At 31.4% G+C, this 27982-nt stretch overlaps 1 protein-coding gene across 2 annotated transcripts in view; it reads right to left on the bottom strand.

Moving 5' to 3' along the window:
- The window catches only part of LOC143042155 (uncharacterized), a 49001-nt gene extending 21449 nt beyond the window's left edge, over positions 1-27552 (bottom strand). Inside the window, exon 1 of one of the 2 annotated variants that reach the window (XM_076214418.1) lies at positions 27452-27552. In XM_076214418.1, coding sequence (XP_076070533.1) covers positions 27452-27495 — 44 coding nt within the window. In that variant the 5' untranslated portion in view covers positions 27496-27552. Of the gene's footprint in view, positions 1-981; positions 1118-27451 lie in introns of those variants that run through there. The other variant, XM_076214417.1, reaches the window with a different exon arrangement.
- Positions 27553-27982: the final 430 nt, after the last annotated feature.

Genomic DNA, 27982 nt, shown 5'->3' on the forward strand with positions numbered 1-27982 from the left:
TAGGTCAAATGTTTCCATTTGCTGATAAACTAAAATATATATTAAAAAAGTAATTAACTTGTGTAGTCCACACCTTCTGTTTTCTTTTTTTCTTTTTATGAAGCCACCATGGCTAATTCTAGAAGTCGATTAAATAACGACCATTTTAAAGACACACACTTTGACACAATTTCAAATGGAGGCTACGATTTTACCGTTTATACCAAAATCTATCCAATCTCAAGAAATGACGTCAAAGTAGTCGGTGATTATTATTAACACTTCAAGTGACCTAAATGTAATTTGTCAATCGATAAAAATATGGTCTCATATAAAGAAAACAGGTCTACGAATTGCCGTCAGATCTTACTTTTCGGATGGATACAATTTTTTTCTGAATTTAATTTTCGTAATACATGTAATAAGATAATTTTGTATTATCAAAAAGCCTGTCTGCGCTTTAACTGATGTGTCGTCTAAAAACCGCCGGTTGCAGTTAAGTGTCTTTTATTTATCTGTGTATTCATTTTAATTTATTGTTGTTTTATTCCTATGCAAAGAACACCAATAAAATAATAATTAATCTAAATTGTCTATCAAAATAAAAAAGTGAAGAAAGTGCACCAAATTTTTTATATTAACATATATCTATCTTCTTTATTAATCCTTCTTTTGGATTCATTAAAATGAATATACAAGTGGTCTTTTCCAGACTACAACGAGTGTTCGATAACAGTTAACTTAAATAAAATTGCCGATTTATATAATCTAAAACGGTGTGATTTCACAAATGTACAGTGAAAACAAGTTTACTATATTATTTTGTGTAATGTATTGTTGCGTTGTTGTCTCATCGATCGACACATAACCAGCATATAATTCTATCATAAATACCAAATTGAATGCTAAAATATTTTCACAGTAATTATTTTCACGTTTTTCAAAATATAACCCCATTTGCTCGTTGGAAATTAATAAATTGTCTGCAGAAAATGTACTTACTTGAAAACGATTTACTAAAAATTCCTAATAAAATAATTCCTAAAAGTTTATAGTTCAACATTGTATCTCCAGATTTCCATCACACTCAACACATGCTGTACACCTAGACACATGAAGAACTTATACCTAATAAATAAACCATATCACAATATTAATTATTTATGATTGTTTTACTGCTTCTCTTTTCAATGCAATTGCAACGTAGGTGTTTTAAGGTGGCTCGGGCCTATTTAAAGTTTCTATCAAAAGTTCCGTATTTTTTTGTTATTTTATTCTTTACAGAAAGTGAATCAAATTGGTGGAAAAAAATAGGGGGTCACGGACCATTTAAGCTCAAAATTTTACTTTTAAACAGGTATGTAAAAGGGACCATTTTTCAATGAAATGATAGGGAAAATAGAGGTGTTGACATATTTTTATCAGAATATCAAAAAAACGTTCTATGACACTTGTTCCAAAACTGTAATATAAAAAGCTGAAATATAGTTTCAAAGAATGAGCAAATAAAAACATAGGTCACCGATAAGGAACAAAAAATATTTTGCCTTTAAACCCAAATTTTGGCGGGAAAATGGTGAAAATGGGTGAAATGTCATACTGACCCTTTAATAATACGGATAATAACGAAAATATTCTATTTGGAACATAACTACAATGATTTAACATTTCTAATCAATCAAAATATTTAAAAAAAATTATATGGAATTTACGACAAATACTTTTGTAATTCATGCGTGAAATTATGCGCAGTCGAATAGTCCCGAGCCACCTTAATTGTAAGCTAGATGTATAACAAAACATTATTGAAATGTAACATTTTTATAAAAAGTCCAATCAAATGAGATGACGAAGATTCATGCACAAAACAACTCCCGGAAAACTCGTGGACATATTCATAACTGATGATCTATAACAGGATGCTGCACGCATAGCCTTAAACGAGGGCCGCAATGAGGACCCCAAATTGAACCGTTATGTAAACAGTAATTTGAACATAATCGTTCGCTCGCAACAGAAGCAAAATACCAGGAGACTCATAGTATCGGTGGCAAAGTCAATATAAGCGTGGTTCATTTTTTACGTTTTTAATATTTTTTAGTTATTACTGCATTATGTATTGTTATTGTACTAAAACTTAAAATGTAACTCTATCAATCATAGTCTACCTTCAAAACGACGACACAGTCACATATTCTCTCGTTATATTTTTTGTGTGATACTTATTCAAACTGTTGGTCTCGAGGATTAAGCTGGAAACACGTGCCGTGTGTATTTGAATCGGTACAATACATTAAAAAAAAATGCGCTTATTTTAAAATTCGATAGCATACATGTATTTTAACGTATTTCTATAACTATATGTTGCAATAATGCATATGATGGTATAATGGGTTCTAAGAAGCAAAATTTACAGGTTTTATATTTTTCAAATACGTGTGAGGGTTTTAATTTCAAATACTGGTTTTAGACATTAAGTATAGATTTGTGTCCCCGATTCACCGCGGTGTGAGAGACACAGAAATGCATGACGTTCGTCTGCAAGGTGCGCTCTCACGTGAAAACTTTCACCTTGTTATTTTCTATCAAATTTATATCATAATTTTGTTCAAGAAATGTCTTGTATGAGTTTAAAAGTCAGTTAAAATCAACTATACTTAAAGGAGTTATGCGCCTTGAAAATTTTAATTCTATAGAAAATTGCATTCTAAGCGTTAACAAGCAAATATTCTTATCAGATTTTTATGAAATTTATACCAACGGTTTATACCAGTAGTTTCCTGGACTAGTTAGAAAATCAATGTCGATCGAATTTTTTTACAGAAGTTGTGTCCCCTGGTTATGTTGCGTTCCTTTTAAATTTCAGGTAAATTGGTAAAAGTAAGACTTATATTAAAGATTGAAAATACTAGTATTTACAATACCATTGATAATTACTGAATTCAGAAACTATCTGAACAGATACGCTTAAAAAAGGAAAACTGCCAAGGGAGGCAATTGAAATCATAATCCAGAAAAGTCAGACAAAGCCATACCTAAGACAAATAGATAAACTACAGTCCAAAAGACAGAAAATCAAAGATTTGCAATACAAACTTTCTATTTAAAAGATAAGGGTATGCCTTACGACTCGATACGTTAAGCTTACTAGTATTGGACGGTTTGTATATTTCTTCCCCTAGAACACTACTTTTAATTCCTTTGCAATTCAAAACTTTTTGTTGTCTTTACATAAGTTGAATATATGAGGCATCACATTGATTCCACAAGGTTGATATACTTTTGTCAGAATGGTATGACGCTCTTACACTGAATTCGTTTGATGTGTACTGATGTGTACTGATTTATACTTCAATTCGGGAGAACATGGTTCATTTTTTAGCTTTGAAACTAGCTTTCAGTAACTGCAAGTACTGTCATATTGGTATTGTGTGTCTTTTGTGTTTATGTAAGTGTTTTTTCTGTGTGTTTTTTTATTTGTTTCGTGCCGATCTGATGAGTCAAGACATTTCCAACCATTTTCAACAGTTTGTTCTTATACGGTGATGTTAAACAACTTTTCCATGCTATAGGAGGTTGAGCTCTTACAGACATGTTTCACCCGGCCACATTCTTTATATAAATGCATGTCCAACTTCATCATCCTATAATTCAGTGGGTTTTTTTTACTGCTGTCTGTCATAATTCGTGTTTTTGTTTATTGTTCTTTATTGAAACCGGGTTTTTTTTTGTTTTTTTTTTTTTGTTTATTCTTTCATATTTCGTCATGTCGGGGCATATTATAGCTGTTTATACTATGTATGTTTTGCACATTGTATAATTCTTATGTTTAACGTGATAGTTATAGTTATCTCTTTTTTTAAAAAGGACTGTTTAACTACCTTTATTTTTTTCCGTTTTTTTACTGTGCAGTTATAACAACACTGAGAAGGCTGTGTTTGATATAAAATGTATCTTTCTATCACTTTTAATTTGTTCTGAATAGACCATTCGCGTATCAAAGTAACCATATGCAAAATGGTTTGAACAATCTTTTTGTACTAGGCAAAGTGCATTAAAAACGAAATTTGATGATAAAACGTTTAATTGATCATCAAGTAAATGTATGTCTATAGTTATTGAATGTATAACAATTCATAAATATATAATCATACTTAATTAGAGTTTATGAAAAAGCTAAAACTAAGTTATTGATTTCATCAAATATAACATTCTATGACAGGATGAAATTGAAAACATTTAACTCCTGCAATGTATCCATAATTTAGAGATTGTTAAACGAAAACAATATGAAACATTATCGCTGCATACAGTTTCAACTATTTTACATGAAGTCTGTATTATTTAGTCACATTTATCTGCTGAAAGGGAATATATGCTTCGTCGAGGGATATGCATACACCTTAGATAGAAATTTATCATTTAAATTATCATGTATATTGGCACTGACATAGCCTTTTCCAAAAAGACTTTATTAACTAATAAGCTATAACGTTCGTGCATTATATTTATACTTTTCAAATCGTCTAATTAATCTTATTTTGTCACCCGATCGACAATGTCGGGTGACATATTGCTTTTCCTCTGTTTCTTTACTATTATTATTATTCTTCTTCCAATGAGTTTGTCCGGCAGTTTTCTTGGACACAATGGAACCAATCTTAATGATAGTTGACTATAATGAGGAATACAAAATTTCGAGTTGCAGTAGGTCTTAAGACCATTAAAAATGGCTGCCGTTACCATGGAAACGGAACAAATGTGAAAAATTCCAGTTTTTGGTTTTGGTGAATGATTTGGAGATGCTTTAACTTAGAATCATTATATTTTGATACAATGTAGGTGTCCACTATATACTTGTTTTAGATGATTTTGGCACTCATTGGAACTACTATGTTGCCATGGAAACTACACCAAATATTTCCAAAATACCAAAATGCTCCAAATTTAATGAAACTTCACAGTAACGATGAGCAACATTGGAAGATGTGAAATTTGGCGTTTGAATTTCGAAAATATCTACTGTTACCATGGAAACAAGGCAAAAATGGTCAAAATGCTTCAAAAACCTTAAAAAGTGGCATTTACTTTCTTAAAATGGTAGGTCAAATCCATTGAAAATTTCATGGTATGTTCCCTCCCATGTACCAATGTGGTATCTGCCATTAGAAATTTGGAATGATCTGTGTTATATAAAAAAGAAGATGTGGTATGATTGCCAATGAGACAACTATCCACAAAAGACCAAAATGACACAGACATTAACAACTATAGGTCACCGTACGGCCTTCAACAATGAGCAAAGCCCATACCGCATAGTCAGCTATAATAGGCCCCGATAAGACAATGTAAAACAATTCAAACGAGAAAACTAACGGCCTTATTTATGTAAAAAAATGAACGAAAAACAAATATGTAACACATAAACAAACGACAACCACTGAATTACAGGCTGCTGACTTTGGACAGGCACATGCAGAAATAATGTGGCGGGGTTAAACATGTTAGCGGGATCCCAACCCTCCCCCTAACCTAGGACAGTGGTATAACAGTACAACATAAGAACGAACTATAAAAATCAGTTGAAAAAGCCTTAACTCATCAGATGGACAAAAATACCATAGAAACCAGCCAAAATGTCAAAAATTTCAAAGTGCTCCAAAAGTAATGAAACTTAATATGATTGTTGGCTGTCAAGTCTGCATGAGACTATTGGAGTTGGAATTTCCAAAATAACCACCGTTGCCATGGAAACTGTAGAAATGTCAAATATTTTCAAAATGCTCCAAACTTAATGAAACTTAATATTATTGTCAACTGGCATGTATAGATGAGACTTTTGACTTTGTAATTTTCAAAATGGCTGCCGTTGCCATGGAAACAGCAGAAATGAGAAACTTTTGACAATGCTCAAATTGTACTGAAAATTTACAGAAAGATAAATCGCAATTCATAGATCTGCATTCACCGTTAAGTTGTTTTCAAATGGCTGCCGCTTAGTGGCAATTGGGGAAGGGTGACATCCGCTATTGCTTGCAATCATTTTGGCAATTCTAGTTTTAATTGTCATTCCATGAAATATTTTAATTAACATAAAAAGTAAAAGTGGAATAACTGCTGAGGCAAGAACAAATAAAACGTAATTGACTTTGTTGTGGTTAATGAAGCAGGATCAGTACTTTGATAATCCTAAAATTATTTCAGCACGGTCATACATATGCCTTGTCTGTTAAATTTTTATGAGATTTATATCAACGGTTAATATCAATGGTTTATTTCAGTAGTGTCTTGGACTAGTTAGAAAATCAGTGACGTTCATTTTTTTGTACAGACTGAAGTTGTGTCCCCTGGTATTGGTGTGTTCTTTTTAAATTTAGGGAGAAATGATACAAGTAAGACTTATCTTTAAAATTTATAATACTTGATAATTCCTGAATTCAGTAACTATCTGAACCTATCAGCTGAAAAAAGGATAACTGCCAAGGGACCCGGGGGCAATTGAAACCATAATCTAAAAAGTCAGACAATACCATACCTAAGAGCAGAGGAAGACAAACAGACAAACTACAGTCCAAAAGACAGAAAACCAAAAATTTGCAATACAAACTTTCTATTCAAACGGCCAGGGTACGGCTTACGACTCGAAACGTTACGCTAACTATTATTGGACGGTGTGTACATTTCTTCACCTAGAACATTACTTTCAATGCGTTTGCAATTCAAAACTTCTTGTTGTCTTTACTTTAGTTGGAAATGTTAGGCATCACATGCATTGAACGTTAGTTGTTTTTTTCCATCAATTGTCATTCAAAGGATTCAATTGTCATTCAAAGGATTTTTTCTTGTCATATTATAATTTGTATAACCTTCATCAATGAAACGGACAGCTTCAAAGATAATCAATGTTTAGAAAGTTTCTTAAATGGAATCAATTTGACTGCGTAGATAGATTTTTGAATAATGTATTTATTGGTATTAACATTACTTAGGTTTTTTTTAATGATAATAAATTAAAACAAATAGAATTAAAATATGTATTGTGATACATCTATGAAAAATCATAGCCTTACATCCTGTCGATATCAAGTTCTTATATTTTGGCATTGCACAAGGTTAATATGCTTTTCTCAGAATGAGATGACGTATTTACACTGAATTCGTTTGATGTGTACTGATTTATACTTCAATCTGGGAGAACATGGTTTATTTATGACCTTTGAAACTAGCTTTCAGTAACTGCAAGTACTGTTAGATGGATATTGTGTGTCTTTTGTCTTTATGTAAGTGCTTTTTTGTTGGTTTTTTTATTTGCTTCGTGCCGATCTGATGTCAAGACATTTCCAACCGTTTTCAACAGTTTGTTCATATATGGTGATGTTACACCACTTTTCCATGCTATAGGAGGTTGAGCGCTTACAGACATGTTTCACCCGGCCACATTCTTTATATATATATATGCTTGTCCCACGTCATTATCCTATAATTCAGTGGTTTTTGTTGACTGCTGTCTGTCATAATTTGTGTTTTTGTTTATTGTTCTTTATTCAAGCCGGTTTTTTTCCTTTTTTTATTTCTTCCTATTTCGTCATGTCGGGGCTTATTGTAGCTGTCTATACTATATATGTTTTGCTCATTGTAAAATTAGTATGTTTAACAAGATAATTATACTTATTTCTACTTTTAAAAGGGACTGTTTAACTACCTTTTTTATGGCACCCTCAACGGAGTTGGGGTGACATCTTGTTATTGTTCGTTTCTTTTTTTCTTATTATTTTTTTTTCTATTCTTCAACACTTTTTGTCTAAGCTTTTTCTCAGAATTACATGGACCAAACATGGTGGAACTATGCTATAATGTTGACCCATGTAATGTTGTGCACCAGACTTTGGAATGTGCAAGATGGCTGCCGTTACCATGGAAACGGAACAAATGTGAAAAAATCCAGTTTTTTGTTTTTGTGAACTGTTTGGAAATGCTTAATCTCAGAATCATTATATTTTAATACAATGTAGGTGCCAAGCATATACTGGTGTTGGATGATTTTGGCAACCATTGGAACTACTATGTTGCCATGGAAACTACACCAAAAATTTCAGAAATATCAAAATGCTCCAAACCTAATGAAACTTCACAGTAACGATAAGCAACATTGGAAGATGTGGTATTTGGAGTTGAAATTTCCAAAATAGCTGTTGTTACCATGGAAACAATGCAAAAAGGTCAAAAAATTCCCAAAAAATAAAAATGCTGCAAACTGGATGAAACTTTACAGAAATGGTCACTTGCATAAGCAGACTTGCATTTTGAAGTTAGAATTTTCAAAATGGCCGCCGTAACCATGGAAACAGCAAAAATATCCAAAATTTCAAAATGCTCTAAACTTTACAAAAATGATAATTTGAATGTGTAGATGCACTCTTTGACTTTGGAATTTTCAAAATGGCTGCCGCTCACTTGGCAATAGGGGAAGGGTGCCATCCGCTATTGTTTGCACTGGCAAATCTAGTTCGTATTCTTACTGTGCAGTTATAACAACACTGAGAAAGCTGTGTTTGATATAAAATGTATATTTCTATTACTTTTAAATTGTTTTGAATAGACCATTCGTTATGGCACCCTCAACGGAGTTGGGGTGACATCTTGTTATTGTTCGTTTCTTTTTTTTCTTATTATTTTTTTTTTATTCTTCCACACTTTTTGTCCAAGCTTTTTCTCAGAATTACATGGACCAAACATGGTGGAACTATGCTATAATGTTGACCACCATGTAAAGTTGTGCACCTGACTTTGGAATGTGCAAGATGGCTGCCGTTACCATGGAAACGGAACAAATGTGAAAAAATCCATTTTTTTGTTTTTGTGAACTGTTTGGAAATGCTTAATCTCAGAATCATTATATTTTAATACAATGTAGGTGCCAAGCATATACTGGTGTTGGATGATTTTGGCAACCATTGGAACAACTATGTTGCCATGGAAACTACACCAAAAATTTCAAAAATTTTAAAATGCTCCATACTTAATGAAACTTCACAGTAACGATAAGCAACATTGGAAGATGTGGTATTTGGAGTTGGAATTTCCAAAATAGCTGTTGTTACCATGGAAACAATGCAAAAAGGTCAAAAAATTCCCAAAAAATAAAAATGCTGCAAACTGGATGAAACAGAAATGGTCACTTGCATCAGCAGACTTGCATTTTGGAGTTGGAATTTTCAAAACGGCCGCTGTAACCATGGAAACAGCAAAAATGTCAAAAATTTCAAAATGCTCTAAACTTTATGAAACTTTACAAAAATGATAATTTTAATGTGTAGATGCACTCTTTGACTTTGAAATTTTCAAAATGGCTGCCGCTCACCTGGCAATAGGGGAAGGGTGCCATCCGCTATTGCTTGCAATGGCAAATCTTTTTCGTATTCTTACTGTACAGTTATAACAACACTGAGAAGGCTGTGTTTGATATAAAATGTATCTTTCTATCACTTTTAAATTGTTTTGAATAGACCATTCGCGTATCAAAGTAACCATATGCAAAATGGTTTGAACAATCTTTTTGTGCTATTTGTACTAGGCAAAGTGCAATAATTCTTATATGATTTGCATTTTAAGAAATACGTTTATATGATTGGTCGAGAGGGCTTCCGGTAAAGGCTCTTGACGTTATTTGTTTTTCGACAGACGACATTGACCGAACTACTTTTTCTTATCTCCAATTTTAAAGAATTATAAGGATTAAACGCCTTTTTAAAGGATTTTTTGGTGTATAAACTGGACCAAGTCACTCACAAACAGATCATAAAAGTCCTTCGGACTTCTTTTATTGGTTTGTGAGTGAATTGGTCGAGTTTATACACCAATGAAATCCTTTAAAAAGGCGTTTAATCCTATATTGTTTCATATCGGTTAAAAATTAGCTTCTCTGATGGGATAACAAGGAGCCACATGACATTCTTTATTCTTTAGTAAAAAATTCCATCGGTCTTTAACAGAAAAAAACCGGACCAGAAAACCGGTCGTTAACGGTTTTTTACCATGTTAATGACCAGTAGGACGTGGTTTCTCTGTTAAGAGTGATGTCCCTTTAATAAAACGCAATCGCAATTCGTTAATTATAAGATTATAGAAATCTATATTTTGTATTCATATACTGAAAATTGCAAAAAAATGAATGGCAGTGACTTATAGTTATCACTCTTTCCTATAGAAATCGTACAATTACTCGATTTTGCTTTGAACAACTTGAATTTATGACAATTTTTAAAAACATGGTTCCTCAATAACATAAACATAATAGTTTTTGAAGAACTGGTTATTACCGTGATACATGGACTGCCCGTAGGACAGTCTATATATCACGATAATGACCAGTTTTCAATAACTATTGTGTAATTAAAAAGGAAATTTGATGATGAAACGTTTAATTGATCATCAAGTACATGAATGCGTCACTCTATAGCTATTCAATGTATAACGATTCATTAATATATTATCATACTTAATTAGAGTTTACGAAAAAGCAAAAGCTAAGTTATTGATTTAAATTCAGAACATTTAACTCCCGCAAAGCATCCATTAATTAGAGATATGTTAAAAAGATAATAAGAAACATCATCGATGCATACTCCTATCGGTGACAATATACAGTTTCAACTATTTTCTAATTGTATACATGAAGCCTCCATCCTTTAGTCACATTTATCTGCTGAAAGGTGATATCTGCTTCGTCGAGGGATATACATACACCTTAGATAGAAATTTGTCATTTTAATTATCATTTATATTGGCACTGACATAGCCTTTACCCAAAAGACTTTATTAACTAATAAGCTATAACGTTCGTGCATTATATTTATATTTTGCAAATCGTCTAAATAATCTTATTTTTAATTGTCATTCAATGAAATATTTTAATTAACATAAAAAGTAAAAGTGAAATGACTGCTAAGGCAAGAACAAATGTTTGTTTTTGGTTAATGGAGCAGAATCAGTACTTTGATAATCATAAAATTATTTCAGCACGGTCATACATATACCTTGTCTGTTAAGAAAGCGTTCCGGATATGAAATTTTGTAAATATGCATTTAGAATTGTCCAGCTTTTAAATATAAACCAAAACGATAAACGAACGTAGTATTTGAAATCAATGTTAATTTCAAGAAATCGATCTATAAGTATACAATTTAAAATATTTTTTGAAATTACGATTTTTCAAAATTCATTTCATAGAAATTGTTTTAAATTAGTAGTATCATGATTATGGTAGTGATAATATTTCAATATTAATGATAACTATGAAAAAATATAATGGTAGGTTTTTGCTGCCTAAATTTTTGAAGCGATGAATGTAGATAAAATGAAACACGAAAAGTGCAATTCTGTGGTGTTTTTATTTCTTTTACGCATTACCGATTTACTGCATCGAAATTTGTGTTAAATCGTTTGGATTTTTAGAACGTAAATTGGCAATTATTTTATGCATATTCTGAACGAGAACAAATGAGCTGCTTTGAATAGAAATCAACCTTATGCAAGTGCACGTATGCATGTACATGTATAAGACTTTTATTGATTTTGGAACATTCGAATACGAAATAAAACATGATTTTTTGTATATATTTTCTAGGGATTTTGTAACAAATCAGTTTTCAAACAATTACAGACTTTGCATTTAGATTACTTAAATTACTTAATTGGTTGAAAGATGTATTGATATTCATTTTTATTAGGTCGATTTCTATCCGACGCAGCTCAGTAATTAAAAATACAATAGGTAGGTTCCGCCAGGTAGGCTGACCTTGGTGAAGGGCTGGAAATTTGGACTGCCATTGGAAATCAATGATGGTATGTGGGATAAATGGGGGCTTCATGCAGACCACTCAAAAGAGAGGCGAAAAATACCAAAGGGACATTCAAATGATTTGATGCAATTAAGTGGTTGTTTTAACGAACATATTGAAGTAGGAAAAGTATTAATTTATATACGAATGGATGTAAATGCAGTTAATTAAAAAGACACACGCCGCTCGTAGTAGCTTGTGTAAAACGATTCTGTAATATAGCTTACAACTAATATTTGGCCCCAATTTTTAAGTTCAAGGTTTCAACATAAAAACCGTTTTAAGTTGATGAAAATACATGTACGAAAGTTAAATAGAACCATTGTTGTCAAAGTTTTATTTAAAGCGTTGATTTTTACATACCAAATAGGCCAGAAATAAAGATTTTTGTGACATTTGACTAAGTCGTCCGGATTTAAACCAAATTTAAGCCTAGTTAGGAAACATAGAGCGCAGTTGTCGACAAACTAAATATCAAAGTCAGATATGTAAAATGTTATTACAAATATTATGTTCGAAGATTGTTGTTGTCGTTTCATACGCTCTATGGTTTTTGTTTAAAAAATCAATAGAAATATACATGTTTTCATTGACTTTTCATGAGAAAACAAAATGAATGTTATATGTGACGTCATGAATAGAACGCAAGTAAGTAATTTTGAACAAATAGACATATTTTCTATCTATTCATAGTATTAGCTATGATTTATTTTGATATTGGTCAATTAATCCTATTAGTGTAAAAGTCTAATTTTCTGCTTCATCAAATACAAATAAGTCATCTGATTCATAGGGTTCTTTATTCATCAATCTTACATCACATGCATTCATTTTACTATTACATACACTAACCCTGAAATAACAAATAAACAGTGGTAAAAATAATAAAATAAACAATACAATTCAGTATATTAAAGTACTAGTCATTTCCTTTTTCATGTTTTTAATACCATTCAAGTTCATGATCACGTGTTCCTTTATTGTTAAAACATCATATATTTTAACCTTTATATTACATAACAGTTTTCAACAACAACAAATGGTTTTCAATAATCGATCCGACTGAATACATACAAACATCTTAAATTCTATATAAACGGTATACGGTTGGAAAATATCAAAATGTAAATTTACAAACAATAAACAATAACTACATACAAATTATCATTACAGATAATTTGAGCTTCGTATATAATTTCTTTTAATATGATATAAATGAATCATCATTTATCATCAATATACATATAAATATTCAACTTCATGTGAATCTAGCTTGAATGTTCATAATCAGGAAAGATAATCCCAGTGTAATATTTCCAAAGTGACAATGAAATATATGTCATAGTCAAGTTATACAGGTAAGTATTAGATACATTTTTTATACAAAGGTAACAAAGAAACAGACCGAGTCGAGAACCTTGACCTGACTACAAGTGCAGACAAACTATACGGCAGGTTGTTTCCGGCCTATTTTTTGTTACCTTTGTTTTGTATCTGACGTGTACGACGTTTCAGGAAGGAAGTAGTACATTTTGCATTTAGAAGAGGTAACAAAACTTAACATATTAGAAACTTCAATGGTCATATACCAGTTAATGTAAGTTACAGTTTAAACAAATTTTTTTCACTTCCCTTAAGCCGAGAATTTTTTTTTTTTCGAAAACAAATTCAAGATTGAATAACTTTATAAAAAAAGAACCATTTTAAGGAAAAGATGAATGTTGTTTACATTTGAGTCTTTTTAGAATGCAACTTCGCTAGTAAGTAATTTATAAAAAAAAAAACACAGCTACCACTTGATATATTTTATTGTGGAACAAACTGAAGGAAAAGCGGGGTGGGGGAGGGGGTTAATCCATTTAAAATAAACAGAACTGATATTTGTTTTTGTTGAAAAAGTACAGGATATGCCATTCTACTCCCCCTACCCCCCCCCCCCCCCCCCCATTTTGTTTTATATGTCTCTAATAGAGTTGATCAGGATTTAACACGTGTCAATATATGATCCAATCGCAGCTTACCGTTCAAAATTGATGACATGAGTTGAATGATTTTTCTTCAAGATTTGCTGCATATTTGAACATGTATTACATGGACACTTTTTATTTAGAGGATCAATCGTGCATTGGTGAGTTAATAGGGATTTTATCTTTTGATTAGATTTGATTTTTTATATATATTTCCTGTCTTTTTTTTTAAATATAAACGTTTGTACCAGCATTAAATTTTCTTTACTTTCAGCATTGTCCAGAAAACTATTTATCTCCATATCTTGAAGGAAAGCAAAACACTTACGGACCGACCATTTAGCTTCAAAAGGGGGTATCTTTTTTTCTGAGTAAGAACATTATTTATTTTTTCAACGCTATCCCCAACTATTTTCATTTTTTTTCCAAATTAGACAATTATATACGGTATACGGAAAATTGGGAATCAGAACATTATTTTGTCATCTGCTTGACCACAATATATTTTTTCTCATAACATTTGGTATCAAAATTTTTTTTTAGAAAAAAGACATACCCCCCTTTTTAAGTTGAATGGTCAATCCCTTAGTGTACTGATATGAATAGTAATTTACTGGAATTGTTTGAAAGATAGTTATTGATGCTAACGTTAACGTAAATATTTTAATCAAAAAGACATGAAATATGTCGGTGAAACAAAAAGTTCAAATCTAATTGAAATTTAAAGTGCACATGAACTCTCTGATCATGCACGAGTGATTCTATTCATAAGAAATTGTCCGTATAACACCTTAAAAGTGTCCGTGTATTATCTAAAAAGTGTCCGTGTAACACCCGTTAATGTATTGTTTTTCTATAGCTCTGCTGGGGGTAAAGTCGTACAAATTTATATGCTACGTCATGATTGATAATACCATAACATAACATAGGTCAAGGTCACTGTAATGATAAATCAAACTCACCCGTACAGCAAATACACAAAAGCTCTCAAAACAATCAAATCATATAATCATCTCTCAAACGTAAATCTCACACTCACTTGGACATTGGGGAAACTTACTTACCTTGCATGTTATTGAAATATCATAATCAGGATTCATACTTCATACATCTGTCAAAATAAAGCTCTCAATAAAAATAAATGTAACTTACCAAAATATACTATATTTGTGGTTCCTGACTGAATATAACTGTATCCAATATAACTGAATGATTCAATCCTTATATGAAAAGTAGCTACGAAGACTAGATACTAGATAATTAAAATATCTAAACTTTTATAAACAAAGACCAAAATTGACCAACCATTTAAATTATTAATATTATATTGATGTTTTGGGAGGCCACTTTCCTGATATGGAACTTGCGCCCTATTTACACTTATCGTGATTGTTTTTGGAAAAAAAAAATTAATCTTAGTGTTTCGTGTTTTGTTTACTACACGTGAGTTCTTAAGTTGTGAGTTTTTTTTTCAAGTCTTTAATGTATTGTGGATTTACTTTTGTAAAATTCTGTAGATTTTTTAAAATATTTATTTTGTCGTTCTTGCTTTTGTTTCGTTGCATTGCTAATTACATAAATGATTGCTTTGATTTGTAAGGTAGTAGTAGCTAATAAATATACACAAGTGTATAAATGAATCTTAATGTCCATAGAAGATAGAGATTAGATACTGCTTCCCGATAGCCCGGTGTCAATTATTTACTGAAATATTGCCAAAAATATGTATGCGCCAGAAAAAGAAAAAAAAAACTGTCGCATACTTCTGTCACCTACATTGGGATTAATAAAAGAAAAAAAAATATTATATATGAAATTCCCATACATACCAAGAGACCAGTTTGAGTCATGGTCCCCTTGTTCAGTGAGGATTGTCGTGGTCTGTGTATTGACCCCGACTGCCCCCACTGACCATGAGACCACCGAATAATCAATCTGGTAATCAAATTTTGAACTGTATCCCATTATTGACACCGTGACTTCGGGAACTACTAATACCATATGTTTTGGACCCAGAGATTGGCGTCCTGATGCAAATGAGGCATATTGTGTTCAACTTGTATAATGAAAGATACATGTGCGACCAGCAGTATTATTTTCATTTATTTTGCTGCATTTTATTTTTTTAAATCTAAAATAAGTTTAACAAAATTTTATCCATTACCAAGTTTTCTTGGTTTTTTTTGTGGGGACAGATCTCAATGAGTTCTTCCTAATGTAGGTGGACCCCTTTTATTTTATGTAAAAAAATAAAATCAAGTAATTGTACAAGTATTATAAAAGTAATGCTTTTAGAGTATCATTCTATTCGTGCTTTTTACGTATGTATCAATTGGTAAAAAATTATATCCAGTTAGGATATTTTTTAATTGAAAATTTTGTAGTTGTAATTTTCTTAAACTGTCAAATAAAATAGATCGTTCTGCGTTATATAATTTGCAGTGTAATAAAAAATGTTCTACTGTTTCTTCAACACGACACTCCTCACACAATTGAGTGTCAGATATGCCTATTCTATGCAGATGTTTGTTCAATGGTATATAACCAGTTCTTAATTTAAAAATCAGTCTTTCTTTGTATCTGGACATTTTTGGTATTTTTATTTCAAAATAAATTTTTGGACTTATTTGATACAATGCTCTATCTTTCTCTTTATCCCATTCTTCTTGCCACATATTTTTCATTAAATTTTTACACAATGTTTTAAAATCATCTTTGAACAACGGTACAAAGATATAAATATTTTGATAACTTAATGCCTGTTTAGCATGAAAATCAGCCAACTCATTGCCTTGTATTCCTACATGACTCGGTATCCATTCAAAATTTATATTTGTACCTGAATGATACAATGATCTTAGTAAAAAATGAATGTCTAGTAAGAATTGGTTTCTTATCTTGTTTAAAGGTATCTTCAGTGCTTGAAGCGCTGATAGAGAGTCTACAAAAATCACAACGTTAAAAGGTAAAAAGTTTTGTAACCATGATATACATAAATAAATTGCTGTCAATTCACACATAAAAATAGAAAGGTGATTGTACAACTTAAATCCCTTATTGACCAGCCATTAAATTAAATTCCCTCTGTATAAATACCAGAAGACCACCGATGACCAATAAAATAAGACATAATTACAAGTAGATTGCAAACAAATCACCTTCTACAATAAATCATTTGCAAGAGATATTTAGAATTAGTACATATAGTATAATCAATGCATCCAGTATTAATGGCAGAAAACCACTCTACCACATTGGTAATTTGAAATTATAGCTTGAAATAAAAAGGCCCATTTTAGGGCCTACTCCTTTACATCTTTGTTGTGAGCGTCGAAAGGTAATTAAATAAGTTCAAATTATTCCTTCAACACGACTGATATATAATGCTAAAAAAGAAATGATAATATAACTGCTTAACATAATGCACGGCGAAAAGACCACGTAGATAAAGCTAAACTACTGATAGGTAATTGGGCAAATATAAATGCATGTGGCGGAGGAGTTAAACGCCGTTATTTTATGCCACAAGAAATAGCAAACTTCGTGTGATAGAACTTCAGTTGAGTCATGGAGCCAATGTAAATCATCGAAAAGATTCAGAGTTACATTACTGATCATTACTTCAAGGTGCTTGTAAACACGGACACCAAGATGCAGAAGACTACAATTTATACCAATCACTTAACAGCAATATGTGTCTCGAATAATATGAAGATTGGAGCTACACATTAGATATGAAATTCCCTTTTGAAGTATACATGTAATTCTATATATAGAGATTTTTTTTAATTCAAAGACGTAGCTTTACTAAAGAAATTGTAATACCAAATTAGAATCTAGAATCCCTCGGTTGAACTACCAAACGAAAAGAGGATATACAAATATTGTTGATCTTCAACTAGCTTAATATATGGTTTTTTTTTTAATATGAAAAAATATGACATTATAGCAGATTTTATTTTTTTTATTACGCTAAATAAGAATTACCTCCGAATAACCCATTTTATCCATCTTTTCAAAAAGCCTAACAGTAGCGAGAAAAACATATATGATTTAACAACACCTTATGAACAAGATTGAAAAGCCTTTCAAAATAATTTGAACAAAACTCTTAGAGCTATCGATTCCTCTATTCTTGTCTTGAAATGTTACATTGTTCATGATTCCTTTTCCTGGTTAGTTTTTGTCTAATATTGTCATCTTATAACCACATATTTTCCTTATGTTGTCTATGTGCTGTCTAGACATTACTAGGTCCATGAAAAAGACAGTCCCAAAAATGACAGAGATGAATAACGCACCAACAACACCGATTGCATGAGAAGACTTGCGCTCGTCTTTAGCCGATGTTAGTTTGCGAATAGTTGACGAAAGCTTAGTTTTGTTTACTTTTAATTGATCTTGAATCTGTCGGATGACTGGCTCTAACTCCTTTTTCAATTCCTCAATTGTTTGATTTCGCGGTATTTTCGACTCCCAATATTCCAGTTTTCTTCTATAATCACATCGACAAGGACACATTTCCGTTGCTAGAAGAGACAAAACGATTATCAAATTGATAAATGTTGAATTAATATATGGGACTAACAAAAAATAAAAACAAACGGGGCCCGATTATTATGGTTGTTTGGGAATATTTGCCGCCTTTCATCACAAATGACAAAAAATGATCGGCAAATGATTGTACTATAAAAAGCATATTTTGAAAGCTTTTTAAATTCCAATTCAATGAAGATATGTAATGCATCATGCGCATTTGTGCAAACTGCAAATGTAGTATGCCTGTTTAGTATCACTTGACCGATGACACTACTATGTGACTGTCGAAAGGCAAGTTCTTATTTTAAGAAGGAACTGCTATGTATTGTATACAAATAATTTGATTCTTTCGTATAGAACTAGTTAAGTTTTCAAATCAATAAACGTAAGAATAATTCTCCTAAGATAATGTTTATTCATTCTAACTACCTGTAATGGTATGAAGTACGATACGAAGTCGGGCTAGTATTTTCAGGGTTTATTTTATCTAAACAATACTTTATCATTTCAGTATTACATATATGATTAATATATATATCACCTGATATATAAATGTGTATTAACCAAATAACTTTACCAATGGTTTAACATGTTGTTAACGTGGTCGTGTTGGTTAAGATTAATTTGTTAATCCGTATCGTAGTATGCCCTATTTGATTCATCAACAGATTTAAACAGTAGTAACACGATGGGTGTTACAAGTAGAACTGACAGAGCTATAGGCTGTGTCGCTCGCCTAGGTCTATGCACATTTTCCACAATGTCCACTCTCTAATATCGTGGATTAGTAAAGGATTCATGACAAAAATCTCTTGTCTTGTTACTCATTTTTGCTTTATAAAATGACTATCTATCTAGAATAATTTTCAAGATAATCGGCAGAATACTAAACATGAGTAAAAATCTTAATAAAAGAACAATAACTCTGAGAGTTACGACCAGTAAACTTATTTGTAGATCTTTTTTGTAGATCGTGTCTGGCTGATCATTTTTGCTTATATAAGTTTCTATCTACCTATCATAGTTTTTTTCAGATAATAGGCAAAAAACACAAACAAACAAATTAATAAAAATCGTCATTAAAGGGCAAAAACTCCAATAAAGAGTTGTCTGACGATTTTCACCACCGGACTCATTTGTAAATCTTGTCTTTCATATTTGTTATAAAGTATATATCTCTCTATCATAATTTTTAAGACATAATGCAAAAATGAAAAAAATGGCAAATGTTGTCGTTTAATGGCAATACATTCTATAAGGGTTGTCTGACAGTTTTGATGTTCTAAAAGTTAGTAGGTAGATCGCATAATTTTAAACAATTTTGCATCCGTCAGATTTTCTCTATCTATAGTGGTTCTCAAGACAAAATTTGCATGTTACCCCTTGTGTTCTATTTTTAGCCATATCGGTCATGTTTATCGGCAGGCAGGGTCATCAGACACATTTTATAAACTACATGTAGATACCCCATTGATGATTGTGGCCATGTTTGGTTTTATTTTTTGGTCCAGGAGTGTCACAGGAGGTGATCTTTGTGAAAACTTACGGACGACGGACAACGAAAGACAAAGAACACCAAGTGGTGATAATTGCTCAATTGGTCCTTCGGGCCAGACGATTTAAAATGACTATACGATGAAAAAGTCTACAAAATACCACAAAGAAAATTAAGGAACAGGAACCCTTCCAGAAAACCGGGATGATCTCAATAGCTCTATAAAAAGAGTAAGAAGATCCTCCACCCAAAATGGCACCCGTCTCGTTTTGCTCATGATAAGTACACATTCCGTGATAAGTCTCATTTCGGTGATGTCACAATCATGAAATGTGGAACATGTGGAAGGGGTTGTGGCTACAAGTGGAACACACATGTATCCGTGGTAATATGTATCAAATTTTTCGAATAGATGACTTGTACTTTACCATTATAACCCTTGGTTCAATAGCTTCCTTGTAAGTAGCAACCCTCTGTCTAGAAAATGATAATAGGAAACACTAGCCCAGAAATATTGCATGAGTTGGTTGTTATATAAATTTTCATTTTCATTTTTTTTAGCGCTGATCATGAGTAGATACCACTGCTAGTGTACTGGATCCCAGTATTCAGTGCTTTACCAGTGATTAATAACATGCGTTTTTTTTAAATTTCCATTGATAAATCTAAAATTATTCTCTTCTTTAATAGTAGTAAATGCTATTTTATACTTGAGATTTCCGCAAAACCAACCAACATTACTAAGTTTGTACATCTGGTGAACGTACAGTATTGTGGTGGTTGATTAATATACTAAATGCATGTTAGAGTTATCCTGCTTTTTCGAGAATTATACTTTGGAGGTTACTTTAAAGCCGATAGCATAGTTAGTTTAAAAGGGTATTTTAAAACAATGAAATCAATATAACATACAAGTATTTACGAGTAGTCTTGTAAGTGTGAGGAGAACTACGACACAACAAAAACATCAAAAAGTAGCACACACAGAAACGAACTATAAATATAACAATGGCTATTTTCCTGACTTGTTACAGTATATTTTAAGAAAAACAAATATTGGGTTGAACCTTGTTTTGTGACATGCAAAACCTACCGCTTATATGACAATGCTACATAAAATATTAAAATGAAAACATTACATGACAGGACTACAATACAAATAAATGGAAGAACATATTGGAAAGAGAAACACACGAATAATAGCTAACAACAGATACCAGATTTAAATTTAATACGCAAGACGTGCATTTCGTCCACACATGACTAACAAGTGACACTCAAAGGAAAAAAGTTCCAAAAGTACAAAGTTGAAGAGCACAGAGGACAATAACGATATACACATCAACAGTGTATCTGTGAGGTAATCCATTAACAATGTTAACATTACGCCATACCTTTTGAAGCCGACTAGGAAACTAAATAACACTTTTTATGGATTGACTTTCGTTTTGTTATCTTGGGCGACCGACACCCTGCGTGCATAGTTCTTATGGCAAAATATAGTTATACTAATTCAATGTATACATTGAAGACCTGTTGGTGACCTTCTGCTTTTGTATGTTATATGGTCGGATTGTTGTTTCTTTCACACATTCCCATTTCCATTCTCAATTGTATATATATGTCAACCATGAAACTAGAGACCTGATATAGACTGAATATTTGTGTTCTAAATCGAACTAACAAAATAGTTTTCTTGATTGTACTGTATCATCAGACTTTATGACATTAACATGCATAAGAAATGACCATGTAAGTGTTGTCCGAATTTAAACCATTAACATATGTGCGTTTAAATCTCCAAACCCCCTTTGTTTATCTTTACTCAATACAAAACAAACAAAATGACAGGCAGAAACTGTATTATACATACTTGCATTTATGAGAAGAATCGTTTCATCTGTTTGCGTCAGTCCGGAAATGTTTGTCACATGACATCTATACAATCCCTCGTCGGTCCATTTTACTTTTTCAAAGATTAAAATATGTGATGTAACGTCCCCGCCTGTTGCGTACTGAGAAACGATCATACTACTACCATCCACTGATCTTGTCCAGAATAGTTTTGTAATATCCTCTGTGTATTTGACGTCACAAGTAATGATTACTCTTTTATCCTCGTCTGCTATGTCATCTGTTAAGCAGCAAATGAACAAAATGTAGGCAATTGAAAAACACCATAAACTGTACATCTAAACGACATTATTTTGAATTTCATGTGTTTTTTGGTACACCTTTATGGGGATAATTCATGGTTACCAATTTTACTCCAATTTCCATTGATTTATAACATTCTCAAACGTATGTCCAAATCCCAGATCGTCTAAGATAAAAAATTGACTAGAATCGATAATATTTATAAGCATTTCGGGTAAATTTAAGGTTTGACGTCAACTTATTTAAAATTTAAGATGACCTCCGAAGATTGCCGATGTTCATACATTGTATAACCGAATTCGATATAAAACAGAAATAAAGAGATATAGATCACACGCTATTGATCTGTTCAAGGTCTGTTAGATTTCATAGTACTTTCTGTTATTTTCAATATTGACATTTTTTTCCTTCTGAAAGCTGAACGTGCCAATTGCGTCGTTGTCAATATAAAGGAATTTGATGTGAATTTCCAAAAAAAAAGGTCTAGCTATCTTTAAAACTAGGTTCAATCCACAATTTTCTCCATAAGAAAATACCTGTACCAAGTCAGGAATATGACAGTTGTTATCCATTCATTTGATGTGTTTGAGCTTTTGATTTTACTATTTCATTAGGGAATTTCCTTTTTCAATTTTCCTCGGAAAATGTTTGTGATTTTACTATTTTCTAGTACTTGTGTAATCCGTCTCTAGCTTAGTGGTTACATTATATGTCACACGAATACCGTTTTAATCGGGGTAAAATAACCACAGGTAAAGCAACAGCCAAGCTATTAGAAAATAAAATTAAGATAAATGACGGCATGTAAATGGAATTTAAAAGATGTTCAAAAATCAACATCAATGCAAACAAATATTAAAAAATATTAACCGGAAATATAATAAAGCATAGTGTTTTAAAGTCTACTACTATTCTTTTTTCTGCCGATCATCATATGTGAAGAACATTGATGTTATTAAAAACAAGCACACATTGATTGCGTTAGTGACTTTTGACGAAATCTTTCTCAAATTTGGGACCTCAGTGCTCGTCAACCTTTTACTTCGTTCGCCTTTTGACTATTTTTTAAGTGCATTAAAGACGAGTCTTTTGAAGAAGACACTCGTGTCAGTCATAAAAAAAATTTAAGCCTGTTGTCTATGTTGTTTTTTTGAACCGATTCGGTAAGATGAAAAGATAGATCTTACAAAAAACAAACAAAAAAAAAACGGTAAATGCAGGTAATTTTTCGTAAAAACAAATTCTCTCATTAAAACGGTCATGATTTCAACGAATTGTACATAATGGGTAGTTATACTGAATAATGAAATCAATTTGTGTTTTTTCACTATAGTTATGAAATAAAAAACTGTAAGTATTTAAACCCAGGAAAAGAAACTACTTATTTGCAGACTCTATATTCACAATATAGAAAATAATAAGCGAGCTAGTGATTATTTAAACTCTGCGACATGTGAGTCTGAATTTCGCAGTCAGAAACATCATTAACTTGTATTTAATTTCTTCTTGAGTCGAAAAGCATTGTGTCGAACTCTGATATGTCGTGGTATTATTTTCATTAATTTTTTCAACTGCTATTCGTTGAATATATTCTATAATTGATTATTTTCGATAATATTCTCAATTATATCGTATTTCTTTTTCATTGTTTATAAAAGATGAAGACTGTATAATTGGCCTTTAATTTACTATTGACATTTATATGATATATGTTGTATCGGTGCATGTGCTACTTATGTCATGTTTTTTATTATTATTAATTTAGTATATTATTATGTTTGATTGGTCCAGCATCGAGAGATTTGTGTATTAATTTCAATTTAGATCTTTTTATAAAATACAATGTATTCATACTACCTTTATTTTTCTGACAAGCAGTTGCATACTTAAAAGTGCACGGAACATCATGCCATCCAATTTTACCAAAAGCTACACATTCTTCTGGAGATTGACTATTATTTGGCTCGTCTAAGTGAAAAGAAAAATAATCTTTTAATAATTCTTTTTGCATTTGGTAAAAATCCAAAGAGACAAACAGAATTTATACGTTTATAATTTACGAAATGTTTAAAGATTAAACGATGTATATATCCACGATGCTTTAACAAGAATAGAACAGAAAATTATTGAGCGTTTTTTAAAAGTCAGCAAAATGGCAATTAATGGTAAATCAAATGCTAACATGTACACAAGACAAAAAAGTATATATACGGATATCTGTGACCATTCCTTAAAAACAACCGTATCACTTTATGTTTTTTGTACATGATCATTGAGACTATATATTATTAATCTGAAATTATATAGCTCTTCATATCGCATTATGAAAAAGGTCTACAATGTTGGGTTTTTTGATGACATTCGATATGCGCAACTCGTGTTGAATGAGTTTAATTCTAGGACAAATTACATTCTAGACTTACATTATTTATAATATGTTCTTACATTTTGTATATTAATAGATTCCCATCAATAATCATTAGCTAAAATGATCGATCAATTGAGCTATTTAGTCAGGTAATAACCTGATAGTAGCTTTACGTCATATAAGTCCTCCTATTTCATGTATTTATATATTGTTTGCATCCGAAGTCTTTGATTTCAGGTAGCACTACAGTCTAAAAATGATGTTTAGAAGGTTATTATCACATACTTCCGAAGTAAGTATAATTCTGCAAATCTTGTAAATCCCAAAGTCATTATCGTATCACAAAAGGGAGCAAACTGATAATGAACTTATGTAAATAAAAACACATGGAAATTAATCTATAATATATAGGCATTTTGGAGGGGCTAACATGTCAATCATCTGTTGTTACCAATGTCCAGCTGTCCCTGACCACTAGAGAAATACTGTGATCTTATATCATTGTATTGCAAGTACTTAATATATAACATGGTAATGAACAGAGAAAAGAAAAGATATGAAAAAAAGAAAAATCGCCCAAAATTGAAACTAAGTATAGATAAGAGCATGAAAGTATCTGTGAAAGCCGCTGACTGCCTTGTATAATTTTCTTCTCTTTGGTCTTTTACATGTAAACGACGTGCATGTCCTCTGTTTTGAGTTTCATCCAATCTTAAGTCAATGTTAAATTTTTAATTTAATAAAACTCAAACAAAATCATGTGGAAAAGTTTATTTTCAAAAAGGGTTAGGCTCGATTTTTTTATGAACATAGCTTTTAATGCACAATGTTAATGTTCTAGCTAATTTCAGTCATAGTAATTTTTTTTTTAATACAACCGAACATTATATGATTCTATTAATACGGTAATGGTGTCAGGACACTTCTGTGATGTTCCCAGTGGATTTTTTGTATCTATGTTGTATTTATACGGGTTCTAATGGAAAAATTCAGTGTTAGGTCATTTATCCGAACAATTTTTCGTAAGAATTGTTAGGAAAAAATGAAAAAAGAAACTATATTGGTACGCCCTTTGACTTGACTTTGATATATGATCTTAAAGGGAGTATTATCTACAATACTATGTCAGGGTTTTTTGTTAATTTGTTTCTAAATGAATTTATAGGTCTCCAAAGATGAAAGGTGGAATGAGGTTATGCATCCAGTTAAATCAATACATTTTTTTATTTGAGGCATAAACCAAAAATCTGAGACACGGGTTTGTGTTTGTTTATGGTTGACTAAAGGGATGAAAACAAATTGACCCGAATGTGTCATTCTTATCCAAGTTGGAAGACCACTTCTTTGACTATGCTTTTTATGTTTGGTTCATTTAGAGGAGCGTGATATGAGGTTGAATTAAACCCAGGAAGCTAAACCGTAGACGACGTCCATATAAGAACCTACAAAACATGTTTGTACATGTAATTATCTTTTTAGCAGCATTAGCTGTGGAATAGGATCGAAATATTAGGAACAGACAGGTCTTTTAACATGTTGACGTTTAAAGGTTTTGTTTTTTTTTTTTTTGTAATGATTCATATAAAAGAATATTTCTAATTCTCAACATCAACCGAATGTTAATACCGGTCAAAGACATCAAAGAAAAATCAACAATTATATGACCATAAAAGTGGCAAAGGTGCACAAAAGTATACGAAAACTAAAACGAAAACTATAGACTAAACATCGGGAGTTATCTCAGATGTTCAGGGATATCAATGTCCATATATTGCACTGGATATACATGTTCAAAATACCTCCAATATTTACTGTCGATAGTGTATCATTTATCAAACAATGAATCGATGATAATTATAGAATAAGTAATAAAAGATTTCAAATAGAAAAAGTATTCAACAACTGACCGAACAACACATTAATTCATGAATGCGTGAAGCGTAAGAGTTAATTATCAGTGTTAATCTGTCACGAGCTGAATATTTTTCGATATTTGAATTCTTTTATTAGTGATTCTTTTTATTACGTTGGCAAATGGCTTTTATATTTATGAAATTAAAGTCGAAAATGTAAGGAACTATATCTTTTTCTACGCATTCACACATGTCACAATGTGTTTTGATCCGACGTCTTGACAAACACCTATGGTTGTATGATGTCAGAGGAGTGAAATAACCACGTTTATTATCGGTTATTATTTCACTGGGAAAGCTATGAAATTCATTGTAACCAATGCATTAAAAATGAATCATTGGTTACTTTTCTGATATTTTTAAAACTGACACTTATAAACATACAAGGTGTATATGATCGATTAGGCCTATCCAAAAATCCGTACCAATTCTGTGGAAAAATTAAGGTCATGCCATCATTAAAAAAATTAATAAGATATTTGATTTGTCGTTTTTTTGTTGTTTTTTTTTTTATTTTTATAGTATGGAATGTCAACTCATTCTTTTTTTTACAGCTTAATTATTTGAAGTCATTTTACTTTACGTGTATATAATTTTGATATAACTTAAAATGCACTATTAATATGACAACTCGTAGTGACAACATCAAATTAACGTTTTTTAATAAGAACATAGCATCAAAGACAATAACATTTATAAATTTATTGAAATTTGGTGACTCTGAAGCCCTTATCCAAAATTACTACACCAGGAACACTCAAAAGAAGTGAAATCAACATCAGATAATGTTCATGATCTTAAAGGCATCCGAAAAGCACTCCTACGTTTTTTTTATCAGAGAAACGTAAAACTATTGTCAAAGTTATAACAAAAAGAAGGCACATCTACAAAATGCAAAAAAGAAAACTCTCCAAAATCGGTTAGAAGACAGAAAGCATGAAATCGACGCGATACAGGTTTTTTTACAGTCACCTGCAATAATGGATTTATCGGACATAAAGGCCAGCAACTATCCGTAAAATGTTGTCCGCTTCTATAGAAGTTCTGTTTAAACTTTATGTTAAAAAATAATACTCTACAATTATGTAATGATAGAAAATGACGTTGAAAATGTATTTTATTTTTTTTAATGCGCAAACGGTTTCTTGACTTCTTATAGATTAAAACATTTAAGTTTGAAAAGTTCACATACTCTGATAATACACTGTTTTCTTCTGCAGTTTTAGGCATAATCATTTCAGCATTAAGATTCTCACAAAATTTCTTTGAATTTGTAAAATTCCTCTTTTCTTGATCCAACTTATAGCATTTCAAACCATGAAGATTCCAGCCTTCCGAACAGGTAAATAGGCCTGAATAATACAACAAAGTAACATGTATTACTGTGGACTCATTATTATTTGTTAGATACCAACTTTCGTTTATATCATCGGTACAGGTGAACCCGGAAATTAAATGTTCAAAGATGGAAAAATAATTCCTACAACAAAACCACGAAATCAAATATTAACAAACAATGAACTTTTCCTCAATCCTTAGGTTATTTTGTGTGCTTCTCTGTTGTTTGTGTTTGACGTAGAATTGACTACCTATTGAAATTACAACTTTTGATAAGTACGTTCAAAAGATTTTTAACATCGAAATGAGACATTTGGTTCCAAAGCTATATATGTTGTGTAAATATTAAAACCAAAATTCAAATAGCAGATAAAAATACAGCGTT

Source organism: Mytilus galloprovincialis, chromosome 8 (assembly GCF_965363235.1).
Source record: "Mytilus galloprovincialis chromosome 8, xbMytGall1.hap1.1, whole genome shotgun sequence".
Classification (NCBI taxonomy): domain Eukaryota; kingdom Metazoa; phylum Mollusca; class Bivalvia; order Mytilida; family Mytilidae; genus Mytilus; species Mytilus galloprovincialis.